This window comes from Coloeus monedula (assembly GCF_965178545.1).
Source record: "Coloeus monedula genome assembly, chromosome: 6".
NCBI classification, from domain to species: Eukaryota; Metazoa; Chordata; class Aves; order Passeriformes; family Corvidae; genus Coloeus; species Coloeus monedula.
The window spans coordinates 14,504,171-14,520,973 of record NC_138786.1 but is presented as its reverse complement, the minus strand read 5'-3'; the positions used below and the strand labels follow the sequence as shown (position 1 = coordinate 14,520,973).

General features: G+C 39.0%; 1 protein-coding gene across 2 annotated transcripts in view; it reads left to right on the top strand.

Moving 5' to 3' along the window:
* Window positions 1-16,803, top strand: part of PLEKHA7 (pleckstrin homology domain containing A7) — a gene marked incomplete at both ends in the record, with an annotated part of 151,020 nt that overhangs the window by 85,798 nt on the left and 48,419 nt on the right. For both annotated transcript variants that reach the window (XM_082284187.1, XM_082284186.1), the window contains 2 exons: window positions 1,898-1,981; window positions 9,369-9,480. In XM_082284187.1, coding sequence (XP_082140313.1) covers window positions 1,898-1,981; window positions 9,369-9,480 — 196 coding nt within the window. The remainder of the gene's footprint in view (window positions 1-1,897; window positions 1,982-9,368; window positions 9,481-16,803) is intronic.

The window sequence follows — 16,803 nt, the reverse complement described above, 5'->3', positions numbered from 1 at the left end:
ATCTAAGGTTAAATAGACTGCTTCAGGTCTGGTTTTTAAAGAAAAAGCTTTCAACTTCAAACTGGACTGTGTGACAAACATGGAGTTTAAATGTTAGGGTTATAATTTATTTATTATTTCCTTTGAAAACATCTCAAGTTCCTATCCCGCTCTTTGGATGTAGACACAATATTAAACTCACACAGAAATGCTTTTTTAGAAAATAATAGTCATCATTCTTTTTGTAAGGAAAAAGATCCTGGTTGCTTTGTAGATGTTAGCACTGTGTGCTTACTGGAAATACTTTCTCTGGATCTCTGATTTCATGGAAAAATGGAAGATTTAGAAACTTTGTTAAACTTTATTAACCCGCAGCTGTAGGACAGGTCAGTTCTCACCAGTCTAGGGAGCAAATGCCATCCCTGGTGCAGTGGAGTAATTGATAGCCCATATCTTGTTCACAGTTTCCGATGGCTCTAGGGTGAGGACTTTTGCAATAGGTGAGGCTGGAAAAAGGCGTTCTGGTGTTGCCTAAGTTGTTACAGCTTTCAGCTTGTCATTGGAAATGTTCATTATAGGGGTTCCTTGTGTCTGACTTGCTGTTGCAAGGTGTGTTGGAAAAGGGGTGAAAAGCTTCGAACACACCAAATATCCTCTACTGTTTGTGGCCTGAGTGGGACTTAGTGTGAGCAATTTGGGGGGTTTTTGGCGTTTTTAGGGTTTTGTTGTTTGGTTGGTTTTGGTTTGCTTTTAAATTGAGACATGTCCTGAGCTATTTACATTGGAATCTTATGGCTGTGTGAGCTGTTTGATTTTTAGCTGTCCTTTAGTCAGCAGAGTGTTGTCTCTTAGGAACTTCATTACTCTGAAACATCAAAATATTTCTTTATGCCTTCCTCTGTGCTGGGGGACATCCTGGTATGCTGGACAACAGGGTCAAATCTGTAAGGCTTGAAACCAAATAGGCTTTACAGGAGGAAAAATCTTTAAACAAGAAAAGGCATCAAGTTTTCCTTTTTGCCTCTTTGACGTACAGTTCTTTAAATGGCCTTGTTATTTGTATTTTCTGAATACTCACACTGTTACTATCTTGCTACATTTGACATTAGTTCTGGTTTTGGATGTTGTTTACCTAAAAATTGTTAACTAAACCCAGAAAAATTTAGAACCTTAAATAAATGAGTGCTTGGTTCACAGAGAGGTAAGATATTTAATGAATAACAGTATTTCACAGAGGGTAGCAAAGCATTAGATGGTCCTCAGAGGGGAGAGTTTATAGAAAGCCCTGATTTTAATTCAGTTCTGATGAAGCACTAAATTATATTGTTTTATATAGACCATGCAGCTGCATAGCTAAGGTCTTATCTGATCCTCTGCATGAAGGTGTAAAGAAAAATCATTGGAGAAATACCATATTGGAGGAAAAAGAAACATGCGAGAAAGGGCCTCCACGTAATTTCTCTGTGACCTCACTAAATAATATAAATTGTGTAAAATGTTGTCCAGCAGCATTTCAAGTTGTTTTACTGGTTCTGTTCCGTAAAATTTACTGAAACACAAGTCAGAATTTTATGTTGTGTAATTTCTATGTTATATCTAAATAATCTGGTAACAGCCAGGTATAAATAATCATAAATTCAAGTGCTTCTCACTAACTAAAGATTGCAACTAGTTTACTTTTAAAACATTAACCTGTTGAATAATTAAATGGTACAGTGTGCCATTGGCAAAGTCAACAAGAACATAGGAAGGAGCTGAAAAAACATTTCAGACTTGAAAAGTACCTCAGAAATATGTTAATTTCTGGAATAGAGCAGCAAAACATCAATGTAAAAAATTCTGCTTTTTAGAGATCATATATTACTGAGCATAGCAATATTAATTTTCTTTTTTCTTTTTTCTTTTTTTTTCCTTTCAGCCATAATCAGCAGACCACGTCATTTAGACATCCTGTGACAGGACAGGTTTCTCCAGAAAATATTGAATTTATTTTGCGAGAAGAGTAAGTAGTTTTATACCCATGTCAAGAGATCTAAAACAGTAACACATTTACCTACAGTAGATTAGTACCTTAATTTATTGACAGTTCTTCCAACATTGTAGAAAAATTTAATTGAGATTTATGCTTAAAATTTTGCTTCTCGTTGTGATAGTATGTTTTTGATTCCCTGGTAGGACTTGAGGGAAAATCTTTATCAAGTCTTCAAAAAAACCCAGACAAACCCAAAAATAAAATAACAAGACCCACAAAATATACTTAAGCAATAATGCTTTAGTCTTATATAAATATCAGGTAAACAGAACGTAAATGTAAAGTGCTTTTGGAGCATAACTGGAAGGTTTGTACTGAAATTGAAATACACAAAATATTACTAGCTTCCATTGTATTTCCTTGGTTTTCTTACATATAACGTGCTTTACACTGATCAGCTGTTTTTCTTTATTCTAGAGAAATGGTGTCTAATATATTTGTTACCAGCATATTTTATCTTGATTGTCTGATTAAAAAAAAACCCAAAAGGAGGAAATGTATGCTTTCACACTGGTGAACTTGGTCACCTTTGGATTGGTGTTGGATTGGATCATGCACTGTTTCCCTGTAGGCTTTAACTCCTCCTGTCGCCCTGGCTGCATGCCAGGATTGCTCCTGCAATCCTTCTGTAGTGGAATGACTGGGTATCGTCCCTAGACAGAAGACAGAGCCTTGGACAAAATTCTGCATCGCTTCTAAAACCAAAGGGCAAGAAGAATGGCACATCAGATAGCTTTTCCTTTTTCAGCCCAGTTTTCCAGCACTGTTCAAGCAGCCTCTACCCCCTCATGCTTTGCAGATTCTGGGCATCCTGCTGTGATGGCCTGGATGTGGGGTTTGTGTGGCTGCCTGCCCAATTCTGAGCTCTATACATTTCAAATTCTGTGACATTTAGTTTGCTTTACATTTGGGTAGGACTGCTGTCAAAAGCAGTTACAGCATTAAGAAAAATGAGGCCTGGAGGAAGGCTGTTCAACACTCCCAGGAGACCAGACCTTTCCCGGCAATGTCTTCTCCTGTGACTTGGAGAAGTAGAACATGGCTGTAGAGCTCAGAGGTTCTGACACAGGCCTGAGAAGAGCTTCTCAAATAGTTTAAAAGCCAAACCAACCAACCAACACCAAAATTTGCAGCCAAACCCCTAAAAAAGCCACCAGCTAATCAGTTGCTCTCCCTCAAGTCAAAGCAAAGCCAAGGCCAATCCTGTGTTAAGGTGTCTGATGAAAACAAACATGAAATACAGCGTTGTGGGAGAGGCCTGTAATTAGGTATGAAGGCTGTGGGGTGGCTGCTGAGCTGGAGGTCACCCCAGCTGTCCTATGGCATGCAGGTGCTTTGCTGCTCAGAGGGGTTTGCTCATTTACAGCTATGAAACAAGCTGCTCCAGCTCGTTTAGTGAGGAGAACAAGTATGTTGCAATGGAGCAAACTTCACAGACAGGAGGGACAGCAGCCTCTGAGCATCAGTGTTCCAACTTCCATTCATTAACTGATTTTTACTTTATCTGTTGTAAAGGCTCAGTCAAATTTAATATGAATTTAAGCATATGTAATGGAAAATAGGTGTTTGGATAACCTCTTGGAGGGCCTGCCTGGATTAGTCACACTTGCCTAGGCTGTTTTTGGTTTTGTAGTAACGGTAGCTGATAAAATATTAAAAACAGAATTGAAAGAAGTACTTGCTGTGGTGGCACATGGACTTAGTGATCTTTAATGTATGTTAGAAACTTCTTTTGGAAGAGAAGGGGAAGTGCTTATTTGGAGGGCAGTCTGAACATGTAGACTTCAGTTACTCACACTGAAATGGTATCAAAACCAGGAAAAAATCTTACACTGTAGTAGAATTAGAAAAGACTGGCGGTTTTAATTCTAAAAGAAGAGGGAATGGCTGGAGGGGTAGAGAGAGGAGTATATGCTTGTAGTCACTGCTCTGGAAACAGTTTTTGCAAGAATATTTCTTGAAGCTTTATTATTGGCCTGAAGAACATACAGTGTTTTTAAAATTAGATAGTTTTAATCTGTCAGTTAAAATTGCTTTAAAAATGTCTTTTTCGAATGTGTGGGATGCTCTGGTTTCCTTAGTTTTTTACCACCTCTATGCATCAGTGGGGGTTTACACAGAGGTTCTTCACCATGGTCATGTGTGAGTTCCTGTCAGATGATACTGTTGACACATGTGGATGTCTCACGTGGTGAAATCAGAGGAGCTGTTGGCACCTCCTGGTCCTGAGGCCTAGGAATTGTAATGGAGCTATGCCCTGCTTTCAGTTCTTTTCCCTCAGGCATCAGGGTTTTCCTGGAATCGGTGATGTTGATCGTGTATCATTTTGGAATCAGTGTTGTAGATCCCTATCATGTGATGAAATGACGTCCACCAGGAGGACTCAGATCAGAAAGGCAGTTTCTGGATTGGCATGACCTGTGGGAACTTTCCATTGTGGAAAGTCTTTGACCAAGACTCCTTTTTTCTGTAGCTGAGGAATCCTATCTGAAGCAGTAGCACTCTCAAGGGTTTCATAAAAGGTGATTTGTTCTTTAGTGCTCTTGTGACATGATTAATACTGACTGGTTGATGTTAATTTAAGATTAGGGCCAAGGAGTTGTCACCAGATGTTGACTGGGAGCTAGTGGGGAGAAGTAAGCACAAACTTGTTCAGGCTGCAAAACACATCTATTGAAAAGGACACATTTTAAATCAGAAAAGTAATTTACAGTCATGTAGAAGTGATGAATGTGGGGACTGCTCTGGCCATTCCTCATCCTGGAAGCAGTGTTCTGGCAAGCAGATTTGGAAACAAGTTTGGGAAAATAACACCAATGAGTGACGTAATCCTAGCTTGATTATGACTCAGTTGTGAACCACATGCCCTTGATTCACTTGATCAAATGAGAACTGGACACTTTCAGTAGAAGGCTGAGACTGTATTTCACTAGTCTTTTTCCAAGGCGTTTAAGCAGTATCACATCAATTTTGCTTTTGAAGCTGAAATCCGGTTTTCTCAACTCCTTTGTAACTGGAATCTGTGACTTTTGAATTACATTATCTTTTGATCCTTATACTATTCCTTCTTCCTAAAGGTATTCTAATTTAGATTTCCTTTTTCTTTTAAATAGTGATTAGTAATTCCTTATTTCCTAACACATTCTTAGTTGGGACCACTATCAAATCCCCACCTTGTACTCTGTTTTTCCAAGCTTAGCAGCTTTGATCGCTTGGTGTGTGGGATGTGTGTTCTGTACCTTTCACTAGCTCCGCTTGAGAGCCAGCTTTTTTTCTGTATGTCACTTTTAGGTTTGTCTTTTTTTCTCATGGAATGATTGATCATAGGTGACTGCAAGATTCAGCCTATGAGCTCATTGTTTGTTACAATAATTTAATTGTATTTTTCCTTCCTTTACTAATAATTCTTAACATACTTTGGCTGCTGCTACTCATTGAGCTGATATTTAAAAATAACCTTTACTTGCCAGTGTTGTTTGGAGTGATAAAAACTGCAGAGATGTTTTTTATTTCTTCCTCCTTTGAATTACTTTTCTGCTGTTGGCACTGAATTCAGTTTGGCATCTTATCACATGGTTGCTTGTATCTAAAGATTATTTTTCTATCTTTTTCTGCCAGCATTTCAGTAGTTTGTCTAGAACAATTTTTATTCTCTATCGACTTGTTCACGTCACAGTTTTTAGGATCACATTGAAATAATCTGAGCATCTTGCTCTATGGGAAGCCCCTCCATTTCAACTGCCTCTTGATTTCTCTGCTTTGCTTTCCTGTTTTTAATGAACCCTTTAGGCCATGAAGGGATCTTTCTTAAAAAACCAGTGGAAAAATGGGAATTACTAATAAGTCTGCCGGACAGATGTTAGGCTTTTAGTTAACTACATTGTTACACATGCATTTCTCTGAAAAGAATCTATGATAGAATTACTTATAATAGCTGTATATAATGTTTGGATTTCTTTTCTCATATCTTTGTTTAAATAACAGTTCTTTATTGTGGACAGAAAGGAAGAATCAGGCACATGCAGACATATAACTAATGCTAGACACTAGTAGTTGTGTATTAGGAGCTGTATGGTATTTGTCATAGCAGTGTGTTTGCGAATGAGAAGAGAGTACTTTAAAAAGGTAAGACTTGAATGTAAAGGTAGACATATGGGGGAAAAAATACAGTGTGCTTAATCCAATGAGTGCTGTCCTCTTTCTTGCCTGTTTTTGTGTGCCTGGTAAAACCTGTGTATCACCTCTGGGGAGAGAGCCATCTTATTTTATCTATTTCATTTGGTTACTATAGCAGCAAAAATATCAGGTGGAGAGGAAAGAGGAGACCCAAACAACCCGAAAATAAATATCTAGCTTGTTTACATGTATAGAAACACTAGGACAGTTTTTATTTTTTTAATCTAGCTGATTAGGAAATTTATTAGCATTAAAACTACATTGACACAATGTTATTGCATCATATCTGATTCCAACAAATAAATTTTTAAGTTGGTGGTATGGCTGTGGATCTTCCAAGTCGACTGATCGTTATGATCTCTCGTGAGTATTGCATTTTCAATATGGGCTACTGGTGCAGTCATATTTTTTTTATTGTTCTTATTCAGTGTCGGGGCTTTTTTAATAACCCAGATGTTGGCTATGTAGTTTCTTCATCTGGTAAATGTGGTTTCTGGAGACATACTAGCACTGTTTAAGTAGAGCAGGGAGTTGCTTGACAGGAGATATTATATAGAGTGTTATTTTCAAGTACTTAAAAAAAATTTACACAGTACTGGAGCCCCAAATGGACACACTGCAATTCTGTGTGTGTATGCACACTCTTGGGGGAGGCAGTAAGAAAACCAGCTTGAAAATAGAAAAACACAATCACTACGAAGGCAGAATGGGGTGTCTTGGATAACAGATATTATCAAACATCTTTAGTAATTGTGACTTTGAACCGATGTTTCTGAATGCACAAAGTCAATGCTGTAGTCACTTATTTTTAAAGTTGAATCTGTAAATAATTAGGACAGTGTTAATTCCATTAACATGCAAGGATGTTTCAGGTAATTCTGCATATTCTGCCTATTTTTAATTGCTTTTAAAAGCACTGAGAATGTTGGTTAGCTGTTAAGAGACTTGAATACCTGAGTTTTATGTTCTGATTTCATGCAAAAAATCTATTGTATCTTTGAAATGTTATATACAAATACTGAAATAAATTTGCCATATTGTTTGATGTTTTCTGCTAAATGTCAGGTACAGCAAGTTTGCATCACCAGTGCTTGCTGCCGAAGACTTTTTTTAGGAGAATGAGAATGTATTTTCTCTTTTAATGGGTTTAATCTCTCTTTTGCTTGCTATTTGAATTCTTCCATGGCAACAACCTCAGGTTTTTACAAAAGCATTTTTCTGCTTGCGAATTTGAAGTTTGTCATTAATTTGATAGTACGAGGAATGGAAAGCCTGGTTTCTTGGCAGTGATGACTTTCAGTAGCAAGTGGAAGAGAAATCACTGTATGATCACATAATAAATGCTTAGAAATTACATGTTTATTATTCTGTATTTTATGATTTTATGATGATGATGGTCATGTTAAACATATAGCTTATCTTCCTCTGTAATTCTTCTGGTTTTTCTTTAAAGTGCTTTATGTTTAACCTGCTGTGAAACAGTATCTTGAGGAATAGTGAAAATCTGTTAAATCAGAGCAGAAATTTTAAAGTAAAACCATTCCTCTGTGGCTATTCCTCCTTCTTATTAATTTTTAATTGGAAAAATTAATTCCAACTTGTAAAAACTTAAATTGTATTTTTAACTTTTGTCAACAGAAATAGCTTAGTCAGGCAGTGCCATATATGGGAAGTTTCTTAATCTGTGTTTTGCAGAGACTGGATTAAAAGGTGATTAAATGCTGAAGTAGGGTACCTGGTCCATAAGAGGTGAGGCAAATTGACTCAAACGGACATGATTAAACTCTCTTGCTTTAAAGGATGGCCAGGAATTTTAGAGACTTGCTGTAGCTTGTTCTTATATCTTGGACTTGAGGTTATATATAAAATCTAGAAAGAAGGGATTTATGCCAGATACGCAAGGTATAAACAAAATGGGACCTAAGTTGTGTTACTTGCAAGCTTCATTGAAACTCTGGTCACAAATGGGAAAATGTGCTTTCCCTGACACCAAACCACCTATAAAAGCTTTTGGACAGGTAATTGTTTGGGTTGTAACTGAGGAAGAGCAGTGATAGCAAATACTTTGTGCTCTGTTAAACCTTGTGTTGAGCTACTGCAATCACAGCCTCTTCTCTGTTCTTGTGATAACTGCTCAGAATTGTTTTGTTCTCTCTTGTGTTCAGATCTGGATTTCAGTGGTAGCAGCAACCATGTTTGGTATAGCTTGTATGCTGCGTTTTTTGGTTTTTCTAATAAATGGCTTTGGTGACTTACTGATGGGAAAAGGAAAATCATGGGTTGTTAATTGTTTGTTTTGTTTTCTCTTCTGATGTGACTGTATTGCTACTTGTTATTTGCTAAATTATGTTGTTAATGATTTTTGAAAATGCCACCTGTGGTTTTAATTTCATTCAGTGTTGGTGTCAAGATCAGCTGCTGAAGCTTCTCTTCACAGAGATTTTATTTTGCCCTTCCATTTATACTCTCAGTTCTTCGTCTGGGTGGCTGTACTGAATTCTGACTTGTTGAACAGGTTCTTCTGGTAGGATTGACCTCACTTATGCTTTAAATGGGTATCTGAGCTAGTTATCAGGATTTCTGGAGTCTTAGGATGACTCAGAAATTACACATTTCTAACAATTATCTGCCTTGAATTGCACCATTTCGCTCAAAAGGTATTTTAATAATTCATATTGTGCTATGAATCATATTTTGGGCAGATTCAAAGATATAGCATTAAGTTAGTGAAAGATCTAACAGCAGTCTAGACTCAGTTTGATTTTAAATAAGAAGCCTGTTATTGCCAAGTGCTGATTCCTGTCCTTTTCTCCCCAGTACAGGCTCTTTCACAGGTTTGTGGCCAAGCCTCTAAATTGGGCACAGTTTGGTTTCACTGCATAAGCCTTACCTTCTCTCTTACCACACTCATTGTTATATCTTGATTCTCTGTTGGCTTTGCAGACAATTTGGCAGGTTTCTCCCTCCTTATGAATAGACAAATACCAATCATCAGATGTCACTGCTTGAGAAAGACCTGAAATCAAAATAGCAGGAGTGGGGCAAAGGAACTTGCAGATGCATGGGAAATATTTGACTAACTTCTCATTCATTTACACACTGTGAATTTTACATATAAAAAGGCCAAGCTGAGTATTTGAAACAATGTGCTTTAGATTATCTGGTTTTGTTTGTTTTCTAGACAGAATTCATCTATGTCCAAGCAACAAATAAATCAAAGGCCTTCAAGCATGGTCAGTGAAACGTCCACTGCAGTAACTGCATCTGCTGTCGATACAAAACCTGGCTCTAAGGTAAAAAAAAAAAAAAGCTATTTTTTCAGCTTGTTGATCAGAACTTCACTTGTTTTTTAATCGAGTACTCTTTTAATGCTGATTTCAGTAGAGCTGTGGATTTAGCCTAGAAGTCTAGTAAGGCCTCAGAAAGGAGGTAATATTGTCTACTCAGACACAAATCTTTTAACAACACACAGCTGTAACAGCAGTGTTACAGCTCTTTTAGAAGCACTGTATACCACATGATAGCATTGAATGGTAACTTGTAACATAGAGATTTTTGTGACATGGAAAGTTTGAGAGTCTTAGAAATGGAAGTAAATATATGTAATGTTAGTATTTCAGCAAGTGTTTTGGTGGTCCGGTGTATATGGCAAGAAATGCTGCAGACTACTAGGAATTAGAATTTGCAGTTCTTATCTTTTCATGAAATCTTGCTGCTGTTGCTCCTCTTAGTAACAATTAAATCCTTTTCTGCCATCACTGCAGTGCACAAACAGTGCAGGCACCAAGTTCACACGCATAGTGTTTAATAATAGAAAAGTCCATTCCTTGTCATTGACAAAGGGCCTGTGTCCATTATTGAACAAAATATAATAAAGTGCTGTACTTGAAGTGTCACCATCTATTTTAATGCTTCTTTGACCTTACACTAAATTACAGAACAGTGAGAATGGTAGTGGGTGGATAAAAAGGAATAGGGCAATATTGAAAGAATTAGCAGAGATAAGATAAATTTCTTAACTTTGACTGCAGTTCTTAAACTTCTCTGTTGTTTTTTTTTTTTTTTTAAAGCAAAAGTGGGCAGCCTCTTATGTAACTGAGTTGAAGAAAGGACTTTGCCAAATTGATTGCAAAGATACTTTGTTTAGTTGGGATACTTAAAATATTTTGCTAATGCTTTGATGTGCCTGGTTAAATATTGGGGAAGACACAAACAATTTATTGAGAAGCTAAAACCCAATCTTTTAAAACTTGTTTTTGTAAATCCTAAGTGTATGAGTTATTGGACCAACACAAAGATTGTCATGTGTCAAATCTCAAGAATATCTTTATAGTTCTAGATGGAGTCATCACTGAAAACAATAAGTTTGGTAGGTTACCTGAATTAGTTGAAATACTTTTTTGATATTTGAAGAGTTGAACTTAGCAAAATATGTCGGCATTTGTTTTTACTGTATTTATCCTCTTTACTCTGATTGTTTGAAGCCTGCATTAGGAGCAGAAGGTTCATTTTTTCCCCTCTTAAAACCAGCAAACTTACAGGAGACCTGATACAGTGCTTTGAGCTGGGGAATTATCCAGTGACACAGTTGGCTTTAACTTAGCCAGGATCACCTGCTCCTGGTGCTTCCCTTTGTCTGATCTAATCAGAGATCAGAAATGAGGACTGGGTTCCGCTCACCCCGAGGCCACCCACATGCTGCAGGCTGATTCACTGGGCATGTCGCAACCATGCAGCTAAAGGGGAGGGTAATGCTTTTTTCATCACAGCTTAGAGAATATCCAGAATCACCTCCCACAACTTTGGTTGGTCTGGTGTTGGTGTCTCTTTTATTCTGTTTGCAGTCCAGTATAAGGGTGGTCACTCATGCTTCTGGCAGGCTGCCAGGTGTGGCATTTTTTAACACATCGCAACTTTAGATTTAGACTAGAGCTCTTACAGGGGGTTTGCCAGTACTTTGCTTCTCTACCAAGTTTGTTTTTATAAGATTCATCTTACTGTGGGTCCTTAATAAATACTGGAGTTTTAATTAAAATGAACCAACATCTTTCTTACCTGTGCTTTGGTTGATCACTGCATGTTGTTAACAGGCTTGAAATCACTTTTCTTGTTCTGTAGAGTTCAATTCCTTCACAGCCTAACACAAAAATTAATTCAAGTGAACTAGCAATGAGAACAAAGGCTGTAAAATAAAGAAACTGTCCTCCACTTTGAGATTGAGATTGACTTTTGGCAGCTTGAGAGTAATTTTAAGATAATTTCACTTATTTCTAAATGTTTTCTTCCATGAATTCCATAATCATTCTTTCAAAGAGTGAGTTCCTGTCGGGGTCCCTTCCCCCCTGCCATGGGGCCCTGGGGGGAGGCACGGGGTTTCCCTGCCCCTGGTCAGCCTCGTTCCCCATTGGTTGTTTTGTGTTTGCCTGCGCGGGCAAGGACCCTCGGGTCCCGTGACTGTGATCAGTTCCTCAGCAGATCCCGGCCATGTGGCTGGAGAAATAAACATCTCTGAAACATCTATCAAGAATCGGTCCATATATCAACACGGGCCTCGTTGTTTGATACATCGTGTTACAGAATCCCCACTGTAACAAATGGTGGAGAATGTTGGTGGAACGATCCCTGATCCCTAAGCGCCTGATGTGTGAGTAAGCCCTAGAAATTCTGGATTTCTCTTCTTGTTTTTGTTTTGCTATTCCATATCTAAACTATAGAGGAACCGTGGAAAAACTCTTGGCTCTCTGAGCCGCATGTAGACATTTGTCTTAAATTTGAAAAGATTGTTGAACAACGATTTGTAAATTTTAACTTAATGCAAGCTCAAAAGGAACTGAAACACTTCCTGGCATGGTTGTTTAAGAACTTTTTCTATGTTTCTTGGGATTTAATTCTTACCAAAGACTTTTGGAACACCGTTTGGACACGGTTAATTTCTGAGTCAAAATATATGCCGATGGAAGAATATTTTCGTGAATGTTATTTAATTACCAAGACTGTTGAGCAATGTTAGCTGTGTCTTGGTGAAGGGAAGCCTGGCTCAGGGACTGTGCAACCCAGACCACATGGACCGAGCGCTCTGCGAGCAGCAGCGAGGCAGTTCCCGCGTGCGGACGGAGCAGCGCGAGCCGCAGTGTCGGTGGCGGAGCGAGGCGCGGCGGGAGCAGCGGGACCCGGCGGTGCCCACACGGCCCCGCACAGCGCGTGGTGGAGCGAGCCCCGGGAACGCCCGGCCGAGAGGGGCGGCAGCGCAGCTGAGAGCAGAAGCGGCAGAGCGCAGAGAGCTGAGCAGCCCGGCCCGCGCGGCCCCGAATGCGACCCCGGGAAGAGCACGCAGGCACGAGCAGCCCCGACAATTCCAACACGGGAGCGAGTGAAAGAGAAAGCAAAAACACAGCAAGATAGAAAACAGCAGCCACTCGGAAAAAGGAAAAAATCACCGTAGCTAAGGTTTTAGGAATAGTAAAATGGTATAATGTTAAACAAAGTTATGGTTTTATAACAAGATGTGACAACCAAGAAGACACATTCGTTCATAGAACTGCTGTTAAAAAGAATAACCTTGAAAAATGCATCCCAAGCTTGGGAGATGGAGAGGTGGTGGAATTCAAAATTGTACAGGGTAGAAAAGGGTTACAAGCAGCAGAGGTCACTGGGCCTGATGGTGTTTCTGTAAAAGGCAGTATATATGCTAAAAATCGTAGTCATGTTAGACAATATCTCCATTATAAGCACCCCTACAGTCTCCCTTTCCTAATCCCACCTTTCCCTTTTACCCTATATCCTATTACCCCCAGTTTATTCCTAATCCGTTTTTCACCCCATGGTTTCCCTATACAATTCCCTTTCCCTACAACTCCTCTCCGATGCCGAGGGGGGGATGAAAAGGGGAGGGAAGAAATTAAACCCTCTCCTGCCTCAGTTTCCCCACAAAGCATGCTCAGAGAGTCATGTCTCCCTTCTGTCAGCCTTAAGATGTTCCAGAGAATCTGTTTGGACATTTAAAGACTCAGGAGGGTGGCTTGTTTTGTTTTACAACTGTTCTTGTTATGTTTTCCAGTTGTTTCCAATGTAAAGTTTTAAATCTCTTTTTGTTAAAAATAAATGGGTGAAATGTCGGGGTCCCTTCCCCCCTGCCATGTAGTCCTGGGAGAGGGGCCCTAGGGGGATACACAGGGTTTCCCTGGCCCTGGTCAGCCTCGTTCCCCATTGGTTGTTTTGTGTTCCCCAGCACGGGCAAGGACCCTCGGGTCCCGTGATTGCCTCAGTTCCTCGGCAGAGCCCCGGCCATGCAGCTGGAGAAATAAACATCTCTGAAACATCTAGCAAGAATTGGTCCATATATATTTCTTTTCCACGGGCCTCGTTGTTTGATACATCATGTTACAGAATCCCCACTGTAACAAGTTCCCAGATGCAGACATGAAGCGCAGTCATGAAGCCAGAGACATGTTCATTGTAAAGGTCTCTTAGCCATGGCTAATTATAATTTTTTTAATGAAACGCGTCCATTATTTTGTCCTGCAAATGCCATCACAGAATGGTGTATGCACAGTGTTGGAATCCTGGCCAAATTCAAACTGGTTTTTTATATGGAGCTGTGCACATTGAAGTAGGGCCCAGTATTTTGATGCAGGAGCTGTCCGAGTAAGTCATCTCAAGACTTTAGACCAATGCAGTCTATCCTACTCTTTGACATTTGAGGGGTATGGGGTTGAGGAAATAAAAAGCAAAAGGGTTTTTTGATAAACTGCAATTATTCTCTGTTCGTAGCCAATTCAATTACATGATTGATCATATTAAAAGCCATTTATATTGATTAATAATTAAGGATATGGAGGAATAAGGATCTGGTTCTGTTCAACAGTAAGGTACATTTGGAATTTAGTCTGTTAAAATATCCAATGGTGTGAATGGAAGTTTGTAAATGTTACTGTGCCACACAGGACTTTGGCCAAGTCAAAACCAAAAGGGTAATAGGGGAATGTATTTACTATCTGTATTTTGAGAGCATGTTTTGGATGGGTTCTGCATAACAGAAGTAATTGAATTGTTGATGTCACTGGGTAGTTGCTGATATTTCAAGATACACTGGCGAGGAATACAAGTAAAGAATGGGTCTGGCAGTTGAAACAAGCAGTGGTGACAGGTATGTGATGTGCCAACTCTGGGACTGTCTGGAGCTGGAGTGGAGCACAGGGTCTAATTCATGGCCACTGTATGTGAATGCTCAGAATTAAGAGCAGGATTTTTGGAGAGCTTCAGTTTTTTCTATCTGAAACATAAGGATTTTGTATCATTTTCTTAGAGATACTGAGAGGATTCATAAGTTCGTTTCTAAGTGAAACACTGAGATTTTTTGAGCTAAAGAGTTTATAACTTAAACAGGTGGCTTTTTGTGGGTTGATTTTTTTTTTAATTCTCTAGGCTGCAAGTTCCATGTTTTATTATGCATATATATTTGCATATTTTGACAAAAATACAATCTTCCTGTTTACTATTTAGAACTGTTCCAAATAAAAGTCTGTCTATACTTTGTCGTGTTTAAAAGAGAGAAAAAAATTACATCATTAACTTAGCAACTTTCCTCCTCAGCTACAAGATAACTGTAAGAAAGAAGATGAGGCAGTGATGGAAAGGGATTTGAAATTTTGGCTCTTGACATTTTTGGGTTTTGTTGCAAAAACTTAGGGATCATTCATGAGCAAGTCAACATAACAATTGTACTGAAGTCAAAAGTGACTTTTGTGTCTTCAGTGACACAGCTGTCCTGATCTGCCTTTTTCAACCCCTGACAATGATATCAGAAAAATTTAAGTTAGGAAAAGACTACTGCAGTACAGAGGAATAGTTTAAAAATATATCTTTTCTTTTAAACCAATTTTTAGGCTAGCCAGTGGAAGCAAGCTGTGTAATGCAGTATCTGTTATGCTTTGTTTTTATTCCAGAGCAGAATGAGATGATCAATACTGAAGGTTATGAGAATTTTAATTACATAAAGTGCCATAAAATGATAATTTTGTTTCCATTATGGGTACTGGATTGATACAGAATACACAGCCTTAGCAGAAAAGCTTTTCCTGCTCCTACGCTATAGAAATTGTTTGGTCTTGGTTGACCAAGTCCAAGGATCATTTTTTTACATTGTGGTTTGCGTTTTTTAAAAATTAAGATCAGAGAAAGTGCTTGGTTAAATGATCTGATTTTAAAAAATCAGATTTAGATACTGCTCTAAGGCTAGATCAGCTATACTCAGTATAATCTACCCTTCCAAAGATCTACATGAGAGAAAGATGAGGAAACTAAATTCTGTACATTTTCTAAATTTATTTCTCTTCAGCTGCAAAGTATTGATGCCCTAGGTTTTAACTTTTATATTTTTTGAATTCTGTGCTGCTTAGTGTGTAACTCTGAAGTTTCTTCTGGCCTGTTAACTTCTGCTGTCTTGTGCTAGGTAGATATAACAAAGCCTCTCCAGGCTTGCTCTCCAAGGACACCCAGATCGTCCTAGGCCCAAAAGTATAAACCAAAAGGCCTCTAAGGGGGGGTAAGCTTGGGGAAATTACATCATTAACTGAAGCTTTAATTGGATATGCAAATGAACCAAAGCTGTAAAAGTGTGAAGAACTTGTGACCTGTCATCCATCTTGGGGTCCATTTTGAGAATAGCCTCTGGCTCCCCAGGGGTACCTTTGAAGGCCTTTCAAATAAGTGCCGACCTTTATTCCCTTACTCCTGTCTAGTCTCTGTTTCTACGAGGCCTCTCAAGGCATCAGTTCAAATAAAGTAAAAACTAAGTAAAAATAAATTTTTGGCTTTCAGAGCTTTAACTAATTTGGACTTCATTATTTTTCATCACCCTCTTTAATGTAGCTGTTTCATCTTAACATTTGGCAACAATTTTTCAATACTCAACTGAATTGTTTTCTTCTTGTTTTTCTTAAAAAAAAAAAAAAAAAAAAAAAGCCCATCTATGGCTGTGCTTGCCCAAAGTCAGTGCTCTGCAGCCTGTTAGCTGAGTGCCTTAGCACGGGTCTGGCAGAGACATGGGCTGGGAGATGTCGCTGATAGCATCCTCACCTGACTTTGCTTCGAACTGGTTTTTGCCAGCTGGGTGGCAGGGGCACCTCCTCAGAAACCTGTTTTACAGCCTGCTCTGCTCTGCTGGGTTTATGCCAGTTCTGGATAGCTCTCTGCTCAGGTGACCACCTGTGCTGCCCTGGGACGCTGGTGGGTCTTGTGCGGGCTCTCGCAGAGCTGTCTGGGGCAGTGGCACTGCTGGGGATAGAGCCCATCCTTGGCATTCTTCCTGTCACTTGAGAGTCAGGGTGTTTCACTGAAGTGACTGTGGACATGCAACTCACCTGACTCCTTGGCAGAGCTGAACACAACATGCTGCTCCCTGGGGAACAGAGCTCAGGGAAACTCCCTAGGAAAACCTGCCCTTTGACAGCTCCTTACAGGTGTTAAATCTACTTCGCTGTTTTATATGCTGTAGCACCAAACAAGAAGTGCATTTTTTTGGTACTGGTTATAGCTATATTATTAACCCTTCTTTAAGACAGGAAATTTAATGCAGATTGGTAAAGTTTGGCCTCAAAATCAACAGAATCCATTTT